The 27,597-nt window shown below is 35.2% G+C and overlaps 1 protein-coding gene across 1 annotated transcript; it reads right to left on the reverse strand.

Moving 5' to 3' along the window:
- Positions 1-7,033: 7,033 nt before the first annotated feature.
- LOC132732015 (survival of motor neuron-related-splicing factor 30-like) lies at positions 7,034-25,745 on the reverse strand. The gene is made up of 7 exons (XM_060718352.1): positions 25,591-25,745; positions 14,878-14,943; positions 13,507-13,679; positions 12,011-12,098; positions 10,815-10,900; positions 8,242-8,368; positions 7,034-7,534 (listed from the first exon to the last, which is right to left on the reverse strand). The coding sequence occupies exons 1-7, from the start codon at positions 25,642-25,644 to the stop codon at positions 7,388-7,390; spliced, it is 741 nt and encodes a 246-aa protein (XP_060574335.1). The 5' UTR covers positions 25,645-25,745; the 3' UTR covers positions 7,034-7,387.
- Between the last annotated feature and the right edge of the window lie 1,852 nt (positions 25,746-27,597).

Here is a 27,597-nt window from a genome sequence, read left to right on the forward strand (position 1 = left end):
GTAATGAACTCCCTGGAATACCAAAGGGGAATGTGTTAAGCAGCATCCAGTGGCAGTCTTCCAAGATCAATATACAATCAGATTAATGTGACCCAGTTATTGATGTAAGACTTTGCGTAGGTTTATCATGTTTGTAAAGTGCACAACCATGGCACTAAAGTGCTTCAGGGGTGAGTTTTGTTATAACATGATATCTGTTGTTTGTTTTTATGGCTTTATCCATATTTCCCTTTTAACAAATCTGATTAGCCACACTTGGATGGACATTGGTAGATTTAGACAAAATTTCTCCCCCGAAATTATCCATAAGTGAACCTCTATAAGATTTATTAATGCTTTCAGTCTTGAGCCAATACCATTGTTGTTTCATTTTAGACGTTTTTTGCTTGAATTGCAATCCCTCAATCCATTTTTGGTTTAATTCTTTCCAGGCAGTTAACCCCAAACTGGCTTTCCTGAATAAGTTGCCAGTATTACAAATTTCTTTCTCAAGTTGACTAGCTATTTATCCCTCATGATCTCTTGAATCTGTAATTTAGAGACAAATGACTGTTGAAGGCCTCTATGATTGAGAATTCAGTTGTCACAGAGAAAATGTTGTCTTGCTCGAGTATTGATCAGTAAGTCCTGGATTACAAGTCCCATGCTCTGGCTTTTGAGCTTTGGACTCATTTCTAGGTTTTGGTAAACTAAATTTTCATTAAAAAAACAAGTTTATTTTACAAGTATATAAGCTGTAACTTTAATATAGGAAAAATTTTAGTAGCATTAAAAATACAAAAAGATATCAATTGTCAAAACTTAAGATATATTTATGCCTGCCTTCAAAGAAGAGGGGGTATATCGCTTTGCATTTGTCTGTCGGTCGGTCCGTCAGTAGACCAAATGGTTCCCAAGTGATAACTAAAGAACGCTTAGGTCTAGGAACTTCAAACTTGATAGGAACTTCAAACTTGATATGGTGATTGTTCATGACCAGTAGATGACCCCTATTGATTTTGGGGTCAAAGGTCAAGGTCACATTGACCTTGTAGGTAAAAACAGTTTCAGAGTGATAACTAAAGATCGCTTAGGCCTAGGAACTTTAAACTTGGTATGATGATTGTTCATGACCAGCAGATGAACCCTTTTAATTTTGGGGTCAAGGGTCAAGATCACATTGACCTTGTAGGTAAAAACGGTTTCAGAGTGATAACTAAAGATCACTTAGGCCTAGGAACTTCAAACTTGGTATTATGATTGTTCATGACCATTATATCATACTAGATGACCCCTTTTGATTTTAAGGGTCAAAGGTCAAGGTCACATTGACCTTTGTAGGTAAAAACGTTTTCCGAGTCAGTGATAACTAAAGATCCCTTTGGCCTAGGAACTTCAAACTTGGTATATTGATTGTTCATGACCAGCAGATGAACCATATTGATTTTGGGGTCAAGGGGTTAAAGGTCAAGGTCACAGTGACCTTTGTAGGTAAAAACGGTTTCTGAGTGATAACTAAAGAACGCTTAGGCCTAGGAACTTCAAACTTGGTTTGATGATTGTTTATGACCGGCAGATGACCTCTATTGATTTTGGGGTCAGAGGTCAAGGTCAGATTGACCTTGTAGGTAAAAACGGTTTCCGATCAATTACTAAAGAACGCTTAGGCCTAGGAACTTCAAACTTGGTATGATGATTGTTCATGACAAGCAGATGACCCCTACTGATTTTGGGGTAAATGGGTAAAAAATCAAGGTTACATTGACCTTGTAGGTAAAAATGGTTTCAGATCAATTACTTGAGAACGCTTAGGCCTAGGAACTTCAAACTTGGTATGATGATTGTTCATGACAAGCAGTTGACCCCTACTGATTTTGGGGTAAATGGGTCAAAGATCAAGATCACTTTGACCTTATAGGTAACAATGCTTTCTGATCAATATCCCAACTCACGGGCCCTTTACCTCTAAACTTCACAGTTGCATTGGTCTTGGCCAGTAGATAACCCCTATTGATTTAAGGGTCAAAGGTCAATGTCATATTGACCTTGTATGTAAAGACTGTTTCTGACCAATAACTCAACAACTCAAGTTGCCTTGGTTGATATTTTTTATTAAACTAAAAATCCTTTAGGTATACACATTTCAAAGTCGTATGTAATATAACAACTTGGCTGTCATTAATGAGGCCTACATGATTCATAAAGTTTATGCATATATTATTTGGTAAGATTTGAAATAACATTGTCATAAAATTGCTGCACACAACCTTTGCGGTCACAATTACCTAGTGACTAGTCATGACCAGTAATTAACCCTTATTGATTTTTTGGTCACTAGGTGAAAAGTCAGTCATAATAACCTGATCACATGACTAATTGGCTGCCTATAGGGGGCATACATGTTTTACAAACATATCTTGTTAATTTAGTTTAACCTTTTGTATAATTATTTCTGTAATTTTATGATTGTTTTTTACAGCTGATGGTCACAAATTAATATTTAAGACGAAACATTTGAAAGCGTCCGAGATTTTAGAAAAGTTAGTATTATTTTGTAACGAGAAAGACACAGCACAGCCGGAGGCAGACCTTGCATTAACGAAGATGTCGGGAAAGCCAAAAGGCAAGAAAAAGAAGTAAAACTACTATTGACATCATACAAGACTGTGATATTGAATTATGTTACCACTCTTTAATCATGTGTGATAAAAAGACGTGCTTCGGATGAGACTATTCGGAGGATTGTATTCATGTGGGCAGAACTTTAAAGTGTTCAGTGTTAAAAATTTGTACCGTTTTGCTGCCTATTTAGACTAAGTACGTAGGACCCATATTCAGAACAGAACTTAAAGTGTTCAGTGTTCAAGTTTGAACCGTTTTGCTGCCTATTTAGACAAATACGCAGGACCCATATTCAGAACAGAACTTAAAGTGTTCAGTGTTCAGGTTTGAAGTGTTTTGTTGCATATTAGGACTTGTACCATGGACCCACATTCAGGAACTTGTTACTGCCAACATTGTAGGTTTACAAGCCTTTAACATTATTATGGGTGATTAATGAATTTGTTCTGGCATATTTTTTTTATCATAATTATCATAATTTTAGTTCAAGATTGGAAATAAATCATGTTATTATGTTAACTTTGTTCTTCTTCAATAAAAGTGTAGATTTTATCATTTATATTTTATTCTATATACATAAAATGAAAAAAGTAAAGATTCATCTTCTGTAGTATATTCCTTTTATACTTATTTTGTCTAAAGCAAATACATTGTATTTATACAATAACAGTTCTGTTAGAGAAATGGCTAATAAACCCATGCTCACTGGACAGTAAAAAAAAAAAGTGTGAAGAGTTGTTTTTTTCTCTATCTCATGGTGTTAACCCTTCACCCATTAACCCAATGAATGCATAATATGAATTTGCCGAGCTTTGAATATGTGATTTCAATATCAAAATACAAAAATTGAGAAATCTGTTTAGAGCCTGGTATAATCTTTTGATTTCGCTTGTAACAATGATTTTTAGCTCGACTATTCGATAAGAATAAGTAGAGCTATTGCAGTCACCCGGGCGTCTGCGTCTGCATAACCATTTATGTTAAAGTTTTTGTAATAGTTTAAATATTTTCAAAGTCCATTGACATATGGCTTTGAAACTTTGCACACTTATTCACCATCATTACCCCAACCTGTAGACAGGAGGAGGTAACTCTATCAAGCATTTTGACAGAATTATGCCCCTTTTTCGACTTAGAATTTACGTTAAAGTTTTTGTAATACCTCAAATATTTTCAAAGTCCATTGACATTAGGCTTTGAAACTTTGCACACTTGTTCACCATCATAACCCCAACCTGTAGACAGGAGGAGGTAACTCTATCAAGCATTTTGACAGAATTATGCCCCTTTTTCGACTTAGAATTTACGTTAAAGTTTTTGTAAAACCTCAAATATTTTCAAAGTCCATTGACATATGGCTTTGAAACTTTGCACACTTTTTCACCAACATGACCCCAACATGTAGACAGGAGGAGATAACTCTATCAAGCATTTTGACAGAATGATGCCCCTTTTTCGACTTGGAATTTACGTTAAAGTTTTTGTAACACCTCGAATATTTTCAAAGTCCATTGACATATGGCTTTGAAACTTTGCACACTTATTCACCATCATTACCCCAACCTGTAGACAGGAGGAGGTAACTCTATCAAGCATTTTGACAGAATTATGCCCCTTTTTCGACTTAGAATTTACGTTAAAGTTTTTGTAATACCTCAAATATTTTCAAAATTCATTGACATAAGGCTTTGAAACATGTTGAAATTTTATACTCTTCTTTGAGAGCATAATAGGACTCTCTCCAAGGCCTATAACTGTAATATGGATTTAAAGAACAATTTTGCCTTTTTCTTTACTTAGAAAATTTTACCTTTTAATCAAGGCTTTTTTTACTATCAAGCACTAAGAATAGTCGAGCGTTGCTGTCCTACCGACAGCTCTTGTTTTATGTAGAATGTGTGTTACAATGATTTATGTAGAAGAATTGTTAATGACCTGTGAGGAAGTGGCTTTGCTGATAAAGAAGTCATAGGCTCGGGTTTCATAATAATACAACTGTCCACAGAGATATGGCTCGAATAATATCATTGACAGTAGAAAAAACATTGATAGCCAGGAATATTACGGTATCTTTAGAAATGTTTGATATTTGAACATATTATTGGGTGATCTTGAATTGACATTTTCCTTTATTCAACAACAGTTTCCTTATATTCAAAGTCCTTGTGAGATGTCATTAATTAATGCAAGAACATCCTCAGACTTCTTATTTTTTCACAGCATAGTAAATTGTATGCACTGCTATATTTTCATGATCATAAAACAAGTTGAAAATAATTTTGTGTATAAAAGTTACAAAATCATCATGTTTAATTGAAGTTTAATATAATAATAAGCTTTAGCAGTCCACTGTTTTTGGCTTTTCATAGTGCCCTTGTTGCTTGTTTTAAAGCCATTATTTGACATTCCTAAAGACTTTAATAAATATGGGTTTCTGAGACATAATGTGCCTTGAAGTTTGTTTTTCTAGGTTTTTACACATTTTTGGTCACATCTCAGTAGATAATCCACCAAATAAGCTTTCCTGAATAACTAACCAGTAATGAACTATTTCTCCAAGGGACCAACAACTAATCCAACACTTTTCTGAATCAGCGGTGAAAGGCAGATGATCATTTACGGAACGTCAGTGGTTCTACTCAGGTGCCCGTACCTGCTGAAAGGGCACCTGCGGTCTTCCTCCACCAGTAAAGCTGGAACGCCGCGATATGACCTATACTGTTTCAATGTGACGTAAAACCCATAACAAACAAAACAAACCCAAGATCGTCACTGGAAAAATTTAAAGCCTAGGTTAGAAACAGACAGCCCTGTATTACTTATCTGATACTCTACCTATCGAGCTAAGTGGGGCGAACTAGTTATACCCCCACAAACGAAGATAAGGAAGATAGGCAATTAATTGTAATAATTATTGGTATACTGATAAAGCATCATTGATTATAGGTCAAGTTTAAATTTTGCTTCAGACCACTTATTTCTCAAAAAGTTGGGAATCGCCTTTAATGATATCTCTAGAATAATGCTGTAATTCATAATAAAGTTATAACCAGGGCATTAGACAACTTTTGGGGACAGGTACCCATACCCTCAGGAAGGGGAATTTTGCGTCATTTTAAGACAAAAAGGGGAATTTTAAGCCATATAGGAGTTCTTTAAGTTTAGGTTTTACACTAACTCTTGGCACAATTTCCTACCATTACTTACAATAGCTAGTATATTTATTACTATAGACCTAACAAATAAAACATATAACATGAAGTTTTTCTTGAGATAGGCTATCTCATTGTTTTCTTTATTGCTTTCTTATTGCACTTGACTGACTCAGACATCAATCAGAGCTCCAGATATATGTTTTTGGCCAAGGGTTTTATACCCCTCAAATTCCAAAGTGAGGGGTAAAATGCAAATTCTGAAAAACGTTAGGGTCATATTAAAATCTATAACAAGCATAATGCATTGTTGTTTATGATAAAAACTTAAAACTGACAGTTGTTTTTGTTGTTGTTGATTTAAAAAAAAACTTGTACAACAAAAATTGAATCAGTGCAACAAGCTCTGGAAAGGCAGACTTTCCTAGGCAAGGGTATGTCGTACCCAAGTTATGGAAACACAGGAAAATTATTTCCTATTATAGTCATTAATTGTTTCTTTATTTTTAAAGTTAAAAATGTATCACACTATTTTGCAATCTGCACTGGTCAGTTCTTAATCTATTTTCTACATATTTCTGCCTGTTCTTTAGATTGAAACAATTATAACAATGAGAACTGAAATAAAAATTAAATAAAAATAAACAAGAAAGTTTTATGCCTTTTCTAAAAAAGGTTTTGGTTTCAGAGAAAATTGTCTGTAACTGTAAAACTGGGTACGAAAATATTTGGTACGAAAATATTTGAGTACAAAACTGCAAGAGAAATACGTTTTTTCCAACAACAACTGACAGAAATTAAAATAGTTTTGTTTATTTACTAGCAGAATATGACAATGTATGTCTATTCTCTAAACAAATTGAATATAAGGTAAACTCCTACGATGATTATCTGCCACATTAATTTTGTCAATAATTTTACGAGAGTTACCTCCCTTGTACATTTCTCACTTCCTGCTACTTTCGGTTTTAACATACAGCGTTGTTGACAACTGTAATTTAGTTTTCAATCCATTGAAAGTTAAACAGAAATAGATTTTATTTTTATGAAATCAAAACATCACTTTTTTTGTTAAATATCAAACATTTATACTATATTTTTTTTTAGGGGAATTTTCTGCTGAAATAGGGGAAAAAAGCATATGATTTTGAGAGGGGAATGGGGCCGATATTCGGCCCCAAAAATGGCCAAACGAGTGCCCTGATAACAAATCAAATTTTGTTTTTCATGTAGAGTTTAATTTGGCAATTACTCCTTATTTCAAGTATAATAACATAATAAATTATATAGGCACACAATAGAGACACTAATTCAACATAAATACCTCGCCGTCATAACAAAATCACTACATATTCCCTGAAATTCTTCACAAGTTCAGTTTTTTTCTATGTAATTCACAGTATGACCTCACAAATGGCAAGCAACAGTTGCTGAATTTTTCACCACGATTCATTTAATGATATCAAAACACAAAGAGAACAGTCATCATTTTTAATATTAAAAAAAAAAATGCGGTCCTTTATAAGATTGCTATTCGCTTCAGATCGAGATGTTTCAAAACTGAACATGAATGGTGAAGCAACATTCTTACACGCCCATGAATTGTTTTATCACTGAAAATTATATATTTAATCCTATTTTTTCCATTTATCGGCATGCGCGTACTGTGTCATTGGTTTTCCAGATTTACCACAGGTTCCGACCCCAACCTTGCCTTCTACGGAGTCTGGTGTGGCGAAAATACTTTTCTTAACTTTACCTTTACTCGTCTTGGAAAATGTCTGGAAAAAAAATCATATAAAAAATTTACAAAACTTTCTATTCAAGAACTGTTCTTAGCAACAGTTAATATAAATAATTTATACAATGTTCATGTATCCTGTACTTATATAAAAATTAGAATAAGTTTTGATTCTTGAAAACGAAATAATAATAGAAAAAGATATTCTAAAATAAAAATCTTAAGTCTGTCCTTAATTTTTCAAATTCAAAATCGTAATGGACTGGGTACTTAAAACGTCAAATGTCATAAAAACATATAGATATCAGTTCTGTTAAATAAACCCATAAACTGATTAGGGAATTAAATAACCGGAAACTGAGGCTAGTATCAGACCAACAGCTGAAGAAATTTTAGATTGGATTTTAACATTACCTTTGTTTTTTCTATGACAAGCTATGACATTTAGTTATTGAATTATAAATGTAATTTTCCGATTGCACGCTATGTTATCATGCACGGAATGATGCTAACGAACAACAGTTTCTCCATAATCGTAAATGTTTTGTGATTCTTGTCAAGAAAAGCAAAATATGAACAAAGTGTGCTATATTATCAAAGTTAATGTTTAAAATGTAAGAATTATGGTTGTAAGGTTGTTTAAATGATTATTAAGTTGCCGTTTAAACGGTTAGCATTTTAGCTAACCGTGACACCCCTACTCAGCTGGGGTGTAAATCAGAAGTGCTTATTGAAACAGAACCTAACCTTTGCATTAAAATCTAGCCATTTGTTTTTCTCTGTTTCTCTCTCCTCTTCTAACTGTTTTTGTCTCTGAGCTTTCTTTTGGTTCTTCTTGCGTTTGTATTCTCTTTCTAATGCCAGCTTGTCTTTTCTGAAATGAATGGAATGTAAGTATATATGTATTGTATATAAATATATGCACTGTACCTCTAATCTGGCATGTACAAAAGTTACATTCTCTTGCAAAAGTAGTACTGGCGAACAGCTTGACAGCCTGCAAAGGAACAATGCGTCGGCTGAACTGAGCTCTGGTATATTCAATGTGGCTTACTGCAGTGATCTGGGGTGAAAACAACCAACATCATAAGCTATGCATGTCTTCGTTCCTGCAAGGGGTTACAGATCACCGGTAAGAAATACCTCGACCAAAAGTCTTAAAAAATAAGATTTGAAATTGCTATTTAGATCCACTGGAGGACTTGAAACGGAAAAAAAACATGCAAAAGATAATAAAGAAATATTTAATTAAACAAGCATTTGATAGTATTGCGGGCAATACAGTAGTCCCCTACTGGTCCCTCAAAAAGTTCTTTAATTGTCATACACTCCTGTGTATTGCCATTTATAATGAATTTGAGGATGAAGTCTGTATTTGAAAATATCAACCACAAAACATAATAAAATAAGTTAGTCTATATCACAGTAATGTGTTAAGTTTCCATGCTTAGTAAGGAAATTATGTTTATACAACCTTGTCATATTGTTACGATGTGGGATTTTAAAGTAAATCCTATAAGGAATGAAGAAGTTGGAGTGAAAATACCAGTTTCTCGAAAAAAATCTAAGTTCAAGGGGGACATAATTCTGGAAATAGTCTTGCTAGAGTATTTAACCTTCTCAAAAATGTCGAGTGAAAATAAGAAACATATATATGAAGTTTGAAGTAGATACATTAGGAAATAAAGAAGTTATTTAAAAAAGACAACATTTTTTCCCCTAAAAAATGTTCAAGGGAGGTAATACTGATATTTTTTGTGCTAGAGTTATAAACCTTGTCACATATGATGTGGTTGATGACCAGAAACTTATATTTAAAGTTTGAAGTAAACACCTTAAGAAATAAAGAACATACATGCATAGTGAAAAAGCTGAAAAATTTAAATCAGAAATCTTGAAATTCAGGCTATTTGTTGCCATAGCAACCAGAATTTTCAACATAGGAAGAAAAGAAAAAGATGTGCATAATCTCCAGACTGCCATCTACCCATATTTCAAGTTTCATAAAAATATTTTCAGTACTTTTTGAGTTATCACTGGATCCAGTTTATGTGTTAAATTTGCCATATTTTCAGACTATTTGTTGCCATAGCAACCAGAATTTTCAACATAGGAAGAAAAAAAAAAGACGTGCATAATCTCCATTTTGCCATCTATCCATATATCAAGTTTCATAAAAATATTTTCAGTACTTTTTGCGTTATCGCGGGATCCAGTTTTGTGGATGGACGGACTGACGGACTGACAGACAGACGGAGGGTAAACCTAAAGTCCCCTCCGGTTAAACCGGTAGGGGACTAAAAAAACTTTATTTTTGAATGATTTTTAGCCAGATCAACTTAGGGTCATTTTAAATTAAATAATTATTCTGGAAAAAGGGTTTGCATCATTGATCTGAAATTTCGCACATGAGCCATAAGTCCAGACCTACATGAAATGGAACACAAAACAAGAGCACTGCTAGGCAGAGCATTATATGCCCGAAAAGTAAATATTAAGGGCATTTGATATTGACCTAGGACCTTGTGACCCCAATATAGATAAGGTTTTTATTCGAGATAGGCAATCATCCTATGAAGTTTGAACACTGTAAGCCAAATGGAAATTGTGTTATGCTCCAGAAACCACAATTTTCAGTGATAAGGTCATTGTGACCCTGACCTTTGACCTTAAAATCATATGGGGGTCATGTATTGGAAATGGCTGTTCATCCTATAAAATTTTACAGCTGTAGGTTGATTAATACTTAAGTTATTGAGCAAAAACCGTTTTCAGTTTTAAGGTAATAGTGACCTTAACCTTGTGACCCAAAAATTAATAGGGGTCTTCTTCTCAATATTGACAATCATCCTATGAAGTTTGAACACTGTAAGCCAAATGGAACTTGCGTTATGCTCCAGAAACCACAATCTTCAGTGTAAAGATCATTGTGACCCTGACCTTATGACACTAAAATTAATAGGGGCCATGTATTGCACATGGCTGTTCATTCTATAAAATTTTACAGCTGTAGGTTTTTAATACCTAAGTTATTGAGCAGAAACTGTTTTCAGTTTAAAGGTAATAGTGACCTTGACCTTGTCAATCAATTTGGGGTCTTCTTCTCATTTTGGACCATCATCTTATGAGGGCCAAATGGAACTAAAGTTATGCTCCGAAATTCTTTCGGGCATATAAAAAGGACTTTCATCCCATCCTGTAAAAACACCTCAATAGAGTCCTTATCAGTAATCAATGTCTTAGAGTAAAAGAAGGGAAAAGAACTGATAGTCAACTTGGTTACAAGGACTTCTTTTGATCTTACTGATGTTCTAACTTACTTTGATAGAGGTTTCTTAGAATCACCCGCACCTTCGGCCATTTTCCTCTTCCCTGATTCTGTTTCTAATGGTTTCAAAAGTGACACCTGAAGATTTAAAAAGTAGTAAGAATTTTCATCTGTGAAAACAATACAAAGCGCTTAAACATACAGAGAAAAGAAAATAATCTGTATAACTGATCTATATTGTCATTTGTTTTAAACTCTGCAAGATGAATATACCCTTCCTAATAGAATCATCTGTTTGGCAACAATATAAGTGCACTTGTTACTGGGATATTTATTTTTTTAGTTCTACGTCCCGCCAACACGGTAAAGGTTTTATGATGACTTTCCAGCTTTACTGGTAAAAGGAAGACATCAGGTGCCCCTATGTACATCATTTCAGGCACAAACGGACACCTGTGTAGGACCACTGACATTCCGTAAGCTAGCTGAATAGCTTCCTCACATGTACATGTAGTATCTCACTATGTTGCCTAGCTCGAACCTACAGTGGTAAGAGGCAAATGGTTCGAAATCAACAACCTTAACGACCCATGTATCATTATTGGGATATTAAATGATTTATTGATTTTTTCATGGTATTACACAATGATGAGCAAATAGACTATACATTCTGTAAATGTTCGTAGTCAACCAGCCAAGTTCACCTTAGGAATTTTCATAGTACTGTAATAAAGATTTAGCAACTTATTGTGCCCAGTATTAAATGAGTTAAACAGTTGCTGGCTTATATAATGTGTTTAATATAAGTTGCAAGAACTTGTTGTGCAATCAAGAGTTAATAAATACAATTTATAAACTTATAATAGTTTAAATTAAACATTGTCATAAAAACTGGCAAAAGTTTTTTTCAATATTCTTTTACACTGCATATGGCTTTCTTCTATGAGATTAAGAAGTAATTCAATTGAAGTAAGCAGTATTATAATAAGATGTATTTTGGTTTATACAAAATTTATTTTAGTTTGTGCAGGAAGCTATAAGATTATTATAATATAGAAACACTTTCGCCTCCGTTCCTAGAATTAACCAGTACTGAGCAATAAGTGTAAAGTCTCTTGCTCAAGGAAGAAACAACTTGCCCCTGACAAGATTTGAACCCATGTGGCTAGCGATCATTAGATAACTAGAACGAAGCCTTAACCACTCGGCCATGCTGTCACTTGTAAGATGTATTTTCAGTGTACTTACCTCTGTAACGTCTGTGTTACCATATTCATCAAATGTAACAGTACATGATCCATCTTCTAATATCTCATCTACAGTAGCTTCATAGTAACTATCAAAAACAAAATATAATAAATTTTATTGGCTATTCTAAGTTACCTCCCTTGCAGTTCTTTTTATAGTTACCAATCCTATGAATTTGAATGGAAAACGAAAGTAGCATGCAGACAATGTTGATATTGTGAGATAAAACTTTAAAGATCACCGGAAAGCATCCAATTAACTGAGTACTCGATGGGAAAAATGATCCAGTGCTTGAGTATTGACTTTGGTATTCGTTGCCATCCCTAAAACTTTTATATTTTTTTGCCCGACCAGTTTATAATCAGAAATAGTAAGTCTGACCTGTATATAACTATAAACAATATATATATTCTATAATACTTTTTTAATTGGTCAAGGTTTCAAAGGTCAAGGCCACTGATACCTTGACCTTTAACCATAAAATCAAAATGGGTCATTAACAAGTCATGACTAACCTCCACAAATCTTAGAACTGGAGACCACTGGTATTTAAAAGAAGATTTTCTTATTGTACAAGTACATATAGGGAAAATCCATGATCTCAACCAGGCATGGCCAACCCTGACCCCATGGTCATAATTTCAACAACCTTATAGGAGGTTCACTACATAATGTTTCATACCAAATATCTTCCAATTACAGTGAAGATGATTTTTGAAGGTTAAACTATATTCATATAAGGAAAACCCTTCAAAAATGCAATCATACTTAAAAACTAAAAAAGTATTCCAAGTTCAAAGTGATAATCTTTGAAAGTTTTAGAGAAATTGGCCTTATAAGAAGAAAAAGTCAAATAAGGGCATAACTTTACAAAAATAAATTTAGGATTATCTACCCTTCTGAAACTTTGTCATATTTTGATAGTCAACATGAATATCAAGTTTAAAGTGAATTACAGTTACTGAGAAAATGGACCTAACCTAAAGTTTAACAAGGGCTTAAAATCTATGTTGAAAAAGATTCTTAACTTTGCCAAAAATAATTTTAGGGTTATCTGTCCTTTTAAAATGCCATTCATTCATGATGATAAACAAAGTTTTAAGTGAATAGTTTTTTATAACTTCTGATAAAATAGACCTTAATGAAAAGGTTAAACAACGCTTACGAGAGGGTCATGGCAATAGCTCAACATTTTTTCTTCGAAAAATGGAGCTAAAAATCATGGGGAACCAACATCCAGCATCTTCTTCATGACATGGAATCCAGATTCAAACCAGAAGTCAAGGACCTAGACCAAATAGCCACAGAGGCCCCCTCACATGAATGAAAGAATTTACATGAAGGCATTTACATGAATGAAGGCACTTACATGAATGAAGGCACTTGCATGAAGGCTCTTACATGAAGGTAGGCACTTGCATGAACGAAGGCACTTACATGAATAAAGTATTTTTTCTACAAACATATACATGTAATAATCATACATTATCACCTACTTTTTATCTTCTGACCAAATAGCCAAACATTTCTCGCCTGGTTGCCAGTGTTTTACTGGTGCCCGTTTTAAGCTTGTAGATTGTTCACTGTCTCCCGTCTCAGACTCTGTGGTATCGGTGGTACCCGGCATCTGCTTTTGTCCAATCAGATCAACGGTCAACTGTATCACCTCCTACATCAGGGAAACACACAGAACAGCAATACTTTAGATAAAGAATATTACCCAACAAACTAACAAACTTTTTCAATTGTAAAGTACTTAAGTCTTAACGTAAACAGTTTTGTATATATTGTTTAACAATTATAATCATAAAAATGAGTATACTGTTTCACATGCCGCCTCTTAAATGTTTTCTTGTCCTTAACAATTCTTTCATTACTTATAACACTCATCTTTGCAACTTTTATAGTGCCTTTTGCTGCAGACTGTTGGAAGTTAACCATATTTAAAACAAATAGAATATATTATATGTTTATACATACATGTATATGCATTGACCATTTCACTAAGACTATATTTATATAGAAAAGTTGGTCATGCAATTTCTTATCTTCTCGTTCAATCAAATTAGCTTGGTTTTTCACAGCAGTCTGAGCATAAGACAGATTTAATAACAGTTTTCCAAACCTTTCCAATACTGGGGGAACAAAAACCAAATACAAATCTTATTCATTTTTCTTGTGGTCTTTTTTTTGTTGGGTTTTTTGGTGTTTATCTTTACCCATATTGCATATACTTACACAGCAAGAACTGACTGCCCCTTTAGCATTTACATTTTCTTGTTCATCTATAAAATACAATCTAATATCACATTAAAAATGTTCACTAACCGAGTCACTTAAAATAGTACTTTGTATCCGCCATTTTTAAAATGATTCAAATTCAAAGAGTACATAAATATTTAAAACTTAACTTGCCAGTAAAAAAATTAATGTAAAATGAAATATATTTTGCCCAGGAAAAAGCATTTTTCTAAGTAACATTTAATATACAGACAAAATTCAACAACTGATTTATTGGGTTAACAATAATTGGTTTTCTGTTAATCAGATTCTAGACAAAGCATTTCTTACTATTAGAGAATGTCAATACTTTTAACTGCATTGGTATGCAAGTAACTATGAAACAGCAAAGCTGCATTTTTACTTCAATACCATCTATAAATACTTCTTCACTTTCCTAAAAGGTTGCAAACAATTAAGCAAGTTTGAAAGTTTATTTTTAAACTTATGTCTGCATCTCTAACTTTGTTCATGTTAATTTTAACTGTATGAACATAAATTAAATAAGGAAAATAAAGTTTATACACAAAGCTATGGTATTAAGTAATGAAGGATAAGTTAAATGAACCTGATAAGTAAAACCTCACCTGTAAATCAGTTTTCAACTTTTTCAGATCTTCATTCTCCGGGTCTAATGACAAAGAATCTTCTACCTAAAAATTAAAAAAAGAAAAAGAAATCTAATGGGATGTATATAAAAATTTATATAAATTTAAAATATTGTGGTGAGGTATGGTAGTGTAACCGTAATCCGGAACATACCGTTCCCGGAAGGTACGAGATTTAGTCCGGGCAAGACGAGAACGATTCCTAGCCGCCATCTTGTAGGAAGGTAATTAGAACGGCAAGATAAATCCGAAGAATCTGAGAGATATAAATGGTCATCCGTACAGGGAAAGTGTTTCAATGTAAGCAGAACACTTTAATGGTGGCAGCTACTATTCGAATTCACGTCAACTTCGTAGGAATTCTACGCAATCCGGAGGTAAACCAGCGATTTTCTCAACCATAAAAACTTTCGTTTTCAAATATTGAAATCTAAGTATTTCCAATATTTGGGAGGGGGAAAAGGGACTGTTGGTTTGGATTGAACAAGCACAGTACGTTTAGATGATTTAATGTGGAAATTTGCTAAAATTGAGTATTTAGAGTACTCTTTTGGTAAGTTTAGAAACTTCGGATATTCGGACTTACGACGCATGCGTATTGGAAAGCTAAGCTTCCGCCCTGGATCAGTTTCGCACGTGAAAACTGTGCCAGTTCAGCATTATATTTTAAATATTTTTGAATAATATTTGGGTTAAATTTTTGGTATATTTTCAGCGGTTCAGTATAATTGATTGAATTTATTTGCATTGTTGTTTTTCAAGGTCAATACACAAGGTAGATTTACTCTTGTTTGATTTTTGTTTGTATGTATATAGTTGAAGGCTAAGTCTCACTATATATTTAATTTTACAATTAGAGGCAAAGATCCTCATTGTAGTTATAAACAACAAAGTCGGATTTTTGTATTTTATTTTCGTTATTGATTTTTGAATTACTTAGTAAATATTCTATCATAATTTTAATCTGAATTGTTTTAAATAAATGTAAATTATTTTTCAGATAGGAATTAATTGTCTGTAATTCAAGACTTTGAATATACAATAAAGTAATTTTTAATGTAAAATAATTGCAAGTCTGCTGTCTAACGACTGATTGACTTGACATACTTTAGCTGAACTTCACTGAATCCAATTGCACGAATTATAACTAATTCCTGCATTAGTCGTCGTTATATCTTTGGGCTACCAAGTAAGAACAAAAATAATGGCAGGTTGCAGCGAAAGAATTTGTGTTAATTTTGCTTCGAAAGAGGAACTCCTAAGGATTCCGGGCATAAGTTCAAGGATAGCTGAGTCTATTATTACAATCCGTAATAGTGGAGGGAATATAACACTTGGAGTGCTGCAAGACATGTTAGAGCGCACTTTAGATAAAGAAGAAGTAGCTCTGCTGGACTTCTCACTAAGTGAGGGTTTGCCATTAGATTGGGGGAAAATACTACTTAAAGTACCATCTTCGTTAAGGAAAGATTCTGGTGAAGGAGGGGACAGTCGAGCAATTTTGGACAGCTTGTTGGATGTTCAAGAAAAAGGGAACTTCAATGAAGATGCTGAGGAGCCCGACAAGATTCCTTCAAGTAAGGATTGGCAAGAGGTACAAAAAGTCTTGAAAGTAGCCAAAGATATCATTCGCGCCAAAAATGCAAGTAGTACGGTTGACCCCCTGTCCTCAAAGGCCAAGTCTTTGAGAGGTGGGGCGCGTCCCAAGCTAAACACAGCTGCTAGGTATGATGATTCTTCAAGTGATGAATTATCTGGACTGAGTAGACAATCTTCTCCGCAACCTAGAGCTAAATATAGCGCGAAAAAGTCCGAAACTGCAGCATTTATTCGGAGTCTGCCGAAGAGGTTGCAGTATGATGGAAAGGGAAACTGGCTGGCATTTAAGCAGAAGTTCTTTCTTTATGCTAACGCATGCGATTGGACGTCAGACGAATGCCTTGATGGTTTATGCTGGTGCCTGACTGGAAAAGCCGCTGACTATCATGCAATCATCGTGGAGAGAGATGGCGATATTTCTTATCGGAAGCTCTTGCAGAAACTGGAGATGAGATTTGGTTCCAGGGAACCTGCTGAAACAGCCCAAGTGTGTTTCCAGCAATCTTCACAGCTGCAGGGGGAGTCTCTTGATGATTGGGCAGATAGGGTCATGACCCTGGCAACAAATGCGTTCAAAGACCTGCCTGAATACTATTCCAATAGGCAGACAGTGAGCAAGTTTTGTGAGGGTCTGGTAGACAAAGATGCCGCGGTAGCCGTAGCCATGGATAGACCTTCAACCATGGAGGAGGCAATGAATAAAGTCCACTGGTATCAGCACCTGCATCAGTCAGTTTATGGCAGTTCTAAGAAGAGGGCTAGTAAAGAAGTTGTTGACGATGGCGCTAATGTGTTTGCCCTAGAAGAAGCTCCTGAGGTTGCGCAAGCCAACGCTGCTCCATCTCAGTTGAGTTCTTTGGAAGTGGCAATTGAGAAGCTTCAGAGATGTTTTGACAACATGGTCCTGAAACTAGATGAGGAGAACACTTCTCAAGGAAGAAGCAGATGGCCTAGAAGAACTTGTTTCGGTTGTGGAAAAGAGGGTCATTTCAAGTCTGACTGCCCCTCACTGCAATAAAAAAAAATCAAATAAAAAGGGGAGGAGGTAGTATGTGTTCTTCCGGTTAGCGCCAGAGTCTCAAACCAGCGTCATTTCATGCTAAGCATGGAGTGAGACCAGGTTTGTGAAGGAAACAGTCATGGACCAAGTTCCATGCTGAATGTATTCTCGATGTAGACAGCATGTAAAGAAACATTAGCAAGTGTATTGCAGAACAGTTCAATTCGAGGCTCATTTGGTATTTGCTGGGAAAGAAGCAACACAGACAGTTTAAGCCAGGTCGAGGAGGGTTGTTCCATAATAACATAATCCTATGTGTTTGTCAGAAGCATGGCAAAGCTGCATTGTCACGAATACCGGTATCGGGGCATTGTACGAGTTTGTTTCTGGGGTCGAACTGAGGAAACTGCCTTGTGGGGGATGTGATCATTGCGCAAGGGTTGACTTGGACCTCGTCATGAGGGACGTAGATGTGGCAATTCTCTTGGTATTGCAAGGTGTGTGAAGATGAAGTTTGACCGTGACAAGTCATAAGGTATCATCACAATAATGTCGATAACCAGGTATCACGAGGTGTGCGAAAGATGAAGTTTGACGAAAGTCATAAGGTATCATCGCAATAATGCTGATAATCTGGAAGAGATTTGCGGATCCATTGTATCGTCGGCAATTCCAAGGTCACAAGGGTCGCAAAGGTTCACAAGGAAGCAAATGTCCAAATGTTGGGGTTGTACGCACAGAATCAGGTCAATGGTGCTAAAGTTTAGTGTGTTTGAAGATGCTGTAAGATTGTGAGCAGATATTGAGAATACAGATCGATGCTCTTGTGGTGGAAGGGGAAATAGGGCACAGTTTTGAGTAGTGGAACAACTTTCGCTAGAAGCTGTAGAGTAACTTCCGCCAGCAGTGCTAGTTCCAAGAGCTAGTGCTGGGTATTTAGTATTGCCAAAGTCATTAAATAGTTCTAGTAGGTCCTGGGGCTTAGAGTCCCACTGACTGAATAAGTTCTATTGAGGGACATGGGCGATACTAAAGGTAAGATTCCCAATAATTAGAAAGGTTCTTCAGATGAGTCTGAATATACCATCAGGTGGTCTCTAGGTGTTGCAGTGACCAGGGCCAGGTTTAAGAAGATGTTCTTCTGGTATGGCAGGGGTCAAGATAGTGCAAGTCATGTGACGACATGTGGAATTGCATTTGCAGCATGAAGATGGGTGGTCATGGGTAGGTTGGCACAACAGGTCCTGTTCTGAAGATACAAGGGAAAACAGAGGTTACAGCCAAAGCAAGCTGTGGTGCCTTTGATGCTGTTGGGAGATCTTAGGCCCAAAAAAAAAAGTTACTTGTTTCCACTACCCCGACCGACCCTATTTTTTTACCGCCGACCCTACATTTTTTTTTGGACAAAAAAAAAATCGTCGATAGTCACTTTCTCTTTCCGAGTATTACCATTCCTTTCCTCTTATTAACTATCTTTGCGCGCTTTAATATTACTATCGGCGAGACGCTTTACCAGTAGAGTAAAGCGTTTATCGATATGAAACATGGCTACGAGTATTTTGAACGTTACAATTGCAAAATGTAAACATTTTGCAGGGGTTAAAAAGATATGTACATTTCCAAACAATGCCTTGATATCTGATATTTTCTTTGAATTACATGGATCAGTCAACAGTGCCGATTTAAATAATAAAATAGACAATTCAAGTTTGTCGGTAGTCGGTTCAACATCCCCTTCGTGTACAGATTTCAAAGATTTACCGGAGGTCGACAGTTGCGCAGTTTGGATTAAGATCTCTTTTTCTCAGATGCAAAGAAGAGCCAACTCTCCTAGAAAGTGTTGCCATCGCAGCAGAAGCAGCAACACACAAGGCAGCAAATGCATTTGAACTGCTGATGGGAAAAGGGAGAGTGTTTCCTGATAAAAAATCTACAAGGTTTAATAAATGAATAAAAAATTACATTTATATTTTAAAATATTTTTAATTTCTAATTTATATGCTACTGGTAACAGTGTTGATTTTAATCTGAATGCAAATTTTACTTTTTTAATTTTGCATTTGATCAATGTAAAATCATTGAAATAATTATTTGACAATCATTGAAATAATTTATATATATATTTGACTTAAAAAAATTTAAAAAAAAAACATTTTATAAAAAAGAATATTTAATATAATAAAATATTTATTAATTTAATACATCAAAATAGACAGTTGTTTAAAATGACAATTTAGGCTAGCAGACTATAAAATATTTAAACAATATGATTATCAAGACTTTAATCCAAGTATTTGGGTTTGATTGAGCCAGTCTGTTCATGGATGGCACTGGAATGTGTAAGCCACACTCCAAGCCCCTAGCACTGGCTTAAGCAGAATTAAACATTTTAAATGAAAGTTATTTTTCACATTTCAGTTCTGGGGTAAAATCTGGCACTGTGAATGCAAAAGATGTTTTGTACAACAAACTTGTTTGTGACAATGTTACCAATCAAGATAATAACATGGTTTGTATATGAATATGTTGTTATTTAATAATCAACATAAAAAAAGGACAACACTTCTTTCTTATTTTGTTTGCATTCTTGGCATATAGGTCTCTTTATGCCCAAGTTGAAACTAGAACTATCGCTGAATGCGATTCATACCCCCACCAATGTCCTTGACAGAAGACCACTAGGAAAGGTGGTTAAGGGAATAACTTATGTGGCACAAATACATAAAAAGGAATTATCTCTGGTGAAAAAAAGACTAATTGTACAGGTAATCGTATAAATATATATTATCAAATCATGTTCTAAACAGTTACAAATAACCTTTCATTTTCCCAATGTATTAAACATTTTACTTATAAGTCAATTTTTGACCTTCAAGTGTGGCCTTGACCTTAATCTGGCACAAGGGTAACATGGGTTTTGCACATCACCCAGTTTGGTTGAACATTTGAGTAAAGTTTGAAGAAAATCCTTCCATTAGTATAGAATTTATAGAGTAGACACAATATATTGTCTAGTATTGGTTGTATGTAAATTTGAAGACTAAAAAGGGGCATAACTTTGTCAAAATGCAATACAGAGTAATGAAACCTGACCTGCACACCTCATATATCTTTTAAGTTTCAAGCAAATGCCTGTGCTAGTTTCAGAATTATTCAAGTACATGTTAAAATTTAAGAACTTTTTCTAAGTCAATTTTTGACTTTCAAGTGTGACCTTGACCTTTAGCCGGCACAAAGGTGACATGGATTCTGCACATAACCTTGTTGAGGTGAAAATTTGAGTAAAGTTTGAAGAAAATTCTTCCATTAGTATAGGATTTATAGAGCGGACACAACATATTGTCTAATATTTGATTGTATGTAAATTTGAAGACTTAAAAAGGGGCATAACTTTGGTAAAATGCAATACAGAGTTATGAAACTTGAACGAACAGCATATTGGAATTGAGACCCTTCAAAAATATATTAAGTTTCAAGCAAATACCTTTTCTAGATTTAGAAATATTCAAATAAATGTTAAAATTTAAGAATATTTTCTAAATCAATTTTTGACCTAAAAGTGTGACCTTGACCTTAAGCCAGCAAAAGAGTGACATAAGTTCTGCACATCCCCTGGTTGAGATGAACATTTGAGCCAAGATTGAAGAAAATCTTTCAATTAGTGTAGGACTTACAGAGCGGACATGACATACTGTGTAATATTAGATTGTTTGATATTTGACCTTCAATTGTGACCTTGACCTTGAGCTGACACATGGGCAACATGGATTCTGCACAACCCCTTGTTGAGGTGAATATTTAAGCCAAGTTTAAAGAAAATCTTTCAATTAGTGTAGGACTTACAGAGCGGACACAACATACTGTGTAATATTCGATTGTTTGATATTTGACCTTCAATTGTGACCTTGAGCTGACACATGGGCAACATGGGTTCTGCACATCCCCTTGTTGAAGTGAACATTTGAGCCAAGTTTGAAGAAAATCTTTCAAGTAGTGTAGGACTTACAGAGCGGATATGACATACTGTGTAATATTTAATTGTTTGATATTTGGCCTTCAATTGTGACCTTGACCTTGAGCTGACACATGGGCCACATGGGTTCTGCACATCCCCTGGTTGAGGTGAACATTTGAGCCAAGTTTGAAGAAAATCTTTCAAGTAGTGTAGGACTTACAGAGCGGACACGACATACTGTGTAATATTTAATTGTTTGATTTTTGACCTTCAATTGTGACCTTGACCTTGAGCTGACACATGGGCAACATGGATTCTGCACATCCCCTTGTTGAGGTGAATATTTGAGCCAAGTTTAAAGAAAATCTTTCAATTAGTGTAGGACTTACAGAGCGGACACAACATACTGTGTAATATTTGATTGTTTGATATTTGACCTTCAATTGTGACCTTGACCTTGAGCTGACACATGGGCAACATGGGTTCTGCACATCCCCTTGTTGAGGTGAACATTTGAGCCAAGTTTGAAGAAAATCTTTCAAGTAGTGTAGGACTTACATAGCGGACACGACATACTGTGTAATATTTAATTGTTTGATATTTGACCTTCAATTGTGACCTTGACCTTGAGCTGACACATGGGCCACATGGGTTCTGCACATCCCCTGGTTGAGGTGAACATTTGAGCCAAGTTTGAAGAAAATCTTTCAAGTAGTGTAGGACTTACAGAGCGGACATGACATACTGTGTAATATTTGATAGTGTTTGATATTTGACCTTCAATTGTGACCTTGACCTTGAACTGACACATGGGCAATATGGGTTCTGCACATCCCCTTGTTAAGGTGAACATTTGAGCCAAGTTTGAAGAAAATCCTTCAATTGGTATAGGAGTTATAGAGCGGACACGAAAATGGAGACGGACGGACGGACGGACCGACGCGACAAAGCGAATCCATTATAGCCCCCCCCACATTTTGTGGTGGGGGTATAATAAAGTTTAAGACTTTTAAATTAAAGTTTAATAATGAACAGTTTTTAGGAAAAGCATTTTGACAGTTTTACTTTCAAGGAAGCTGCCTTTATAGTAATAGTTTCCATTTTCATTTTATAGTGTCATAATACTAATATTAAATACTTTAAAACAAAGTTTATATACATTGTTTAATATACATCTGTCAAGTGCATTCAACCCAATTTTAAATATTAGAATCTGTCTATATTTTCACAGGATGTTGAACAGAGTGTTTCTGATGTGACTGAATCTGAAGCACCATTTCCACTTACAGCCCAGACAGCACGAGGGATAGTTAATTGTGTGGAGTGTGAAAAACCTAGAGTTTATTATTGTAAAACCATATTGTCTAGTCGTCAAAATTTAGTTCTGATAACAGCTTTTTCTGAAAATGATTACACATGTGGATCTCCTCTTTCTGGACATGAACTGCTGAAAAATGTTTATATTAAGACTGCTGTTAATTGTGGCAGTCGAGTGGAGTTTCCATACTATAGCAGTGACTATAGGTTTAATGTGTGTGCATACTGTGGAGATAGTGATGCATCTGTTGATACAGAACTGAAAAAACGTTATAGAACAGTCCTTCCCATTTGTGCCAATTGCAAACAAGAGCTGTCCGTAAGACAGCGCGCTCGACTTTTTTATTGCTTGCCAATAAAAAAAGTTTTTGCAGTAAAAGGCAATACAAGAATCTCTGTATTTTTAAAGTGAACAATGGCCATGAGCATTAAGATATTTAGTGAAGAATTATTTTACTGAATTGTGTGATACCCTTGAACACTGCAGCAAAGTTTGAAATGTTTAAGTCAAAACATTGACAGTTAAGGGCCATAATTCAAATAAAATCTTTGACAGAATTACCTTCTCCTGGACATGTTTGGGAATCATGATTGTAAACAAGTATTCCAACTTTCAAATTAATATCTCAAACAGTTCAGTCAAAAAGTGGACTGGTACTAAAAACTTAACCAAGATTCTAAGTCGATAAAAGGCCTTAATTTTTAAAACAAATCCTTGACAGAGTTACCTTCTCTTGCGTACAGATGGGGGTAATGATGTGAAATAGCATTAAAAGTTTCAAAGCAATATCTCAAAGGGTTAAGGCAATAAGTGGATTTTACCCATATTCAATGTATTTTCTAAGTCAAAAAGGGGCATAATTCTGTCAAAAAACCTTGACAGAGTTATGTCCTCTTGTCTGTTGATGAAGGTCATGATGGTAAACAAGTATGGTCAGTTTCAAAGCAATACCTCCAATGGTTTTGAAATAAAGTGAGGTGGTACAAAAAACTTAACCAAGCTCAATACACTTTCTAAGTCAAAAAAGGGCCATAATTCTGTCAAAAACCTTGACAGAGTTATGTACTCTTGTCTGTAGATGGAGGTTATGATGGTGAACAAGTATGGTAAGTTTCAAAGCCATACTTGTAATACTTCTGAAATAAAGTGGGGTGGTACGAAAAACTTAACCAAGGTGTGACGCCAACGCCGACGCCGACGCCGGGGCGAGTAGGATAGCTCCCCTTTTCATAGAAAAGTCGAGCTAAAAATGGTGGAAAAGTGTCGTTGACAAAGGGACCTTATGGAAAAGAGTAGTGACTGTTTTTTATTATAAAAATTGAGGGACAGTGGTTGGACGAAAAAAATCATAACATGCACAATTATTATATGTTTATTCTGGAACAATATAAGTGCAAAAATAAACATATATATATGTATGTAATAAATTTTATATTGAAAAGTATTTTTTTTTCAACAGCATGCCACAGTATCTTTACACTAAACAGCTAAATACCAAACACTCTAGCATTTTACTGCAGTCTAAACTTACTTCTAATTGTCATTCATTATATCATTTCTTTACTTACATATTCATGAAGTCAAGTTTCACAAAAAAAAAAAAAAAAAAAAAAAAATTCCTACCTACCGACCCTATTTTTTTCAGAGCTGGTAGTGGAAACAAGCTATTTTTTTTTCTTGGCCTTATTGGAAATAACAGAAGCCTGGGATATTAACAAGTACAAATGTGCAATGCTAAGTTTGTTGCTTTCTTGTTCTGTGTTAATGTGGCTGCTGTGGTGTAAAGGTAGCTCCATAAATCTGTAGTTAACACTCAGGTTTGGTATGGAGGTGTAAGCTGCAATCGGCTTAGGAACTGGACGCTGGCCGCTGTTAAAACAGTGCTCAGGAAGGTAAGATATCTAAGATATCAAAAATCCAGTTAAGCTATCTGTCAATAACTTGTCAGATAGGCATTTGGCAGATTACTGTTGCACAGGCTAATGCCTGCCCACTTATAATCTGTGTTTACAGGCCAACGCCTGTAAAGGCGGTATTGTGGGTACTGGTTAACCCAGGAGTGGACTTGAATCTCGAGGTCCCGCACTTCCAGTGAGAGGACTTCATCTTTAAAGTCGGGGGGAGTGTGGTGAGGTACGGTAGTGTAACCGTAATCCGGAACATACCGTTCCCGGAAGGTACGAGATTTAGTCCGGGCAAGACGAGAATGATTCCTAGCCGCCATCTTGTAAGAAGGTAATTAGAACGGCAAGATAAATCCGAAGAATCTGAGAGATATAAATGGTCATCCGTACAGGGAAAGTGTTTCAAGGTAAGCAGAACACTTTAATATCTAATTAAATATAAGAGTTGGTGGCACGATAGCTCAGTTGGTTAGACCACTGACTATCACTCCTGAGGTCCCGGGTAACACCCTTAGGATTTTACAGAGACACTTTCAGTGTTTTCCACCTACCTAGTGGTGTACTGCTAAAAAATCCAGATAATCCTTGCATGCCATCAGTGCTATACACTGGGCATGTAAAAGAACCAACGGGTCTATTCAATAGGAGCTAGGGACGCGGACTGGTTCCGGATTCCATTGACTTTGTATCTCCTAGCTGTTTCTCAATTCAATTCAATGTATATCTGCTTAGTGTAATCGTGAGCGAATCATCACTGAAATGATGCTGCCATGCATTTCGTTATGGGGCGAGTCGTGAGTGGGACGAATCGTGAACATTTCAATGAAAAATCACAAATTATGGTGTGAATCTAAAGCTCAATTCAATCTGAAAGATCTGATATATTTCAGGAATATTGAGAGATAAAAACACGTACCTGTTGTAATTGAAGCCTATACATAGAGACATTTTCTTCCAGTTCATCTGCCATTATTGTCTATCTAAAAAGTAAAATATCAGAAAATTTCTTCCTCGTTTACAGCTTTGTTAATTATCGTGTTTATTCCGTACTGAAATGCGGATCCCACTAATCGACGGTATCCGGTCTTCGACCGGTACGTTACGATACCGAAATCAACTTGATTTCGGTAAAGTTACCGAAATCAACTTGATTTCGGTAAAGTTACCGAAATCAACTTTTCATTACCGAAATCAAACTATAAAATCACAATTAAGCGTTTTATTAATTTTTTTTTCATTATAATATATTACAATAGGTTAAGTTTGACTTACGTGCAAAAAATCAGTTTAAAATAATTGATAAATTATTATAAATTATATAAATTTAGTTTAACGGCGGAGCGTCAAAATTAACAATAATTAAATCTTTTGATTATTTAACGTCAGAGATTTTCAATAAAAAGACGGATTTGATAAGAAGAAAAAAATCTGGACACGATGGTGTAATTTTCATTAAATTGTGTCATTGATATCGGAAGAAAAACAATTATTAAAAAAGTGTTGTCAGAATTCTCAAAATGAACGATAAAAAAGATTCAGAAATTCATTCCCAGGAGCAGCGGGATTATGAAATGAACTGTCGGAAAGCGCTTAAGAAAAAATTGAATACTACAGAACGGGAAGAAATGATCATTACAGTTACAGGAGGTGGAATTAAGTTGGAAATGAACACTGGTATGTACGAGTTATTTAAGTATGCTTCAGAAATATTCTTTTCTGATCCAGAAATGATTAATCGAACCAAGAAAACTACAGCTTTTGATAAGAAGCAAAACATTGTTGAAACTAAATATAATATGTCATCAGAAGATAAGTCCTGTTCCTACACATTAAATTTATATCACACAAGATCATCTTGTCTAATAAACGGAAAGAACACACAGCAGTTCATTGATTCGGACCTCACAGCCATTTTAAAATTTGTTGAAAACAAGCTGTCGGATGAAGGATATAATTTAAATGAATTTAATCAGAAAATAAAGGCGGTGATACTGAACCATATGTCTACAAAAGAAGCGGAATCTTGCATAGATGAAACAGCGGTTAAAACACTATGTGAAATAGAAGATGCAGATTGCGATTTGGAATTCCAGTGTGAATCTTTAGAGTCGAGTAACATTCGAGTTGATACGGATACTACAGACTCTTTAATGATTAGTATGCTCCATAACATCCAACATCAAATATTGGAAATAAATGAAACACTCTCTCGTCATATTAAGGAGACAAACTTTCAGATGTCCTCAATTAAAGACGAAATAGTAAGTATTAAACGGCATGTATCGTTAGTTAACTCCCAAACACAGGACTCTTTTGACTCGCTGGTGGAAAATGGAACGGGTTTGTCTATCTCTATCTATCTTTCTTAGAGTCAAACCCCTGCTGGGGACCTAGACTTGACGCGCGTCAACTGGCAAGAATGTTTGTTAAAAACAGATTAAAAACAGAATAGGTATTTTAGGGAGACGTATGTTCAGTCCGGCTTACAGCCAGATCGTGAAGCTGTACTCGAGCTGGGGCTTGACAAGTGTATGCGGTTGACTTTCTGAGTGAACTTTGATGTTTCAGCGTAGAAAACCAAGTGTTTGATTCGCCTTTGTTGTGATGTTGTTTATGTGTTTGTTCCATGTTAGATCATTTGATATTAATTGTAATGTCAAGGTATTTTGCAGATGGAACTGTTTCTAATGTGGTGTTGTGTAGGAGGTATTGTGTTGGAATCACTGCTTTTCGTTTTGTGATTTGGATAACCTGGCATTTTGATGGATTAAATTGCATGTCCAATTCTGTCTCCCATTGTTCAAGTTGGTGTAAGTCATGTTGTAGTAAGCTAGAATGAGAAGCGACAGTCAGAGGTAGATAGATGGCCGTGTCATCAGCAAATAGGCGGACTTTAGAGGATTGGACATATTCAGGAAGGTCA

Source organism: Ruditapes philippinarum, unplaced genomic scaffold, assembly GCF_026571515.1.
Source record: "Ruditapes philippinarum isolate M1 unplaced genomic scaffold, ASM2657151v2 ctg8850_1_1_1_1, whole genome shotgun sequence".
Lineage (NCBI taxonomy): Eukaryota > Metazoa > Mollusca > Bivalvia > Venerida > Veneridae > Ruditapes > Ruditapes philippinarum.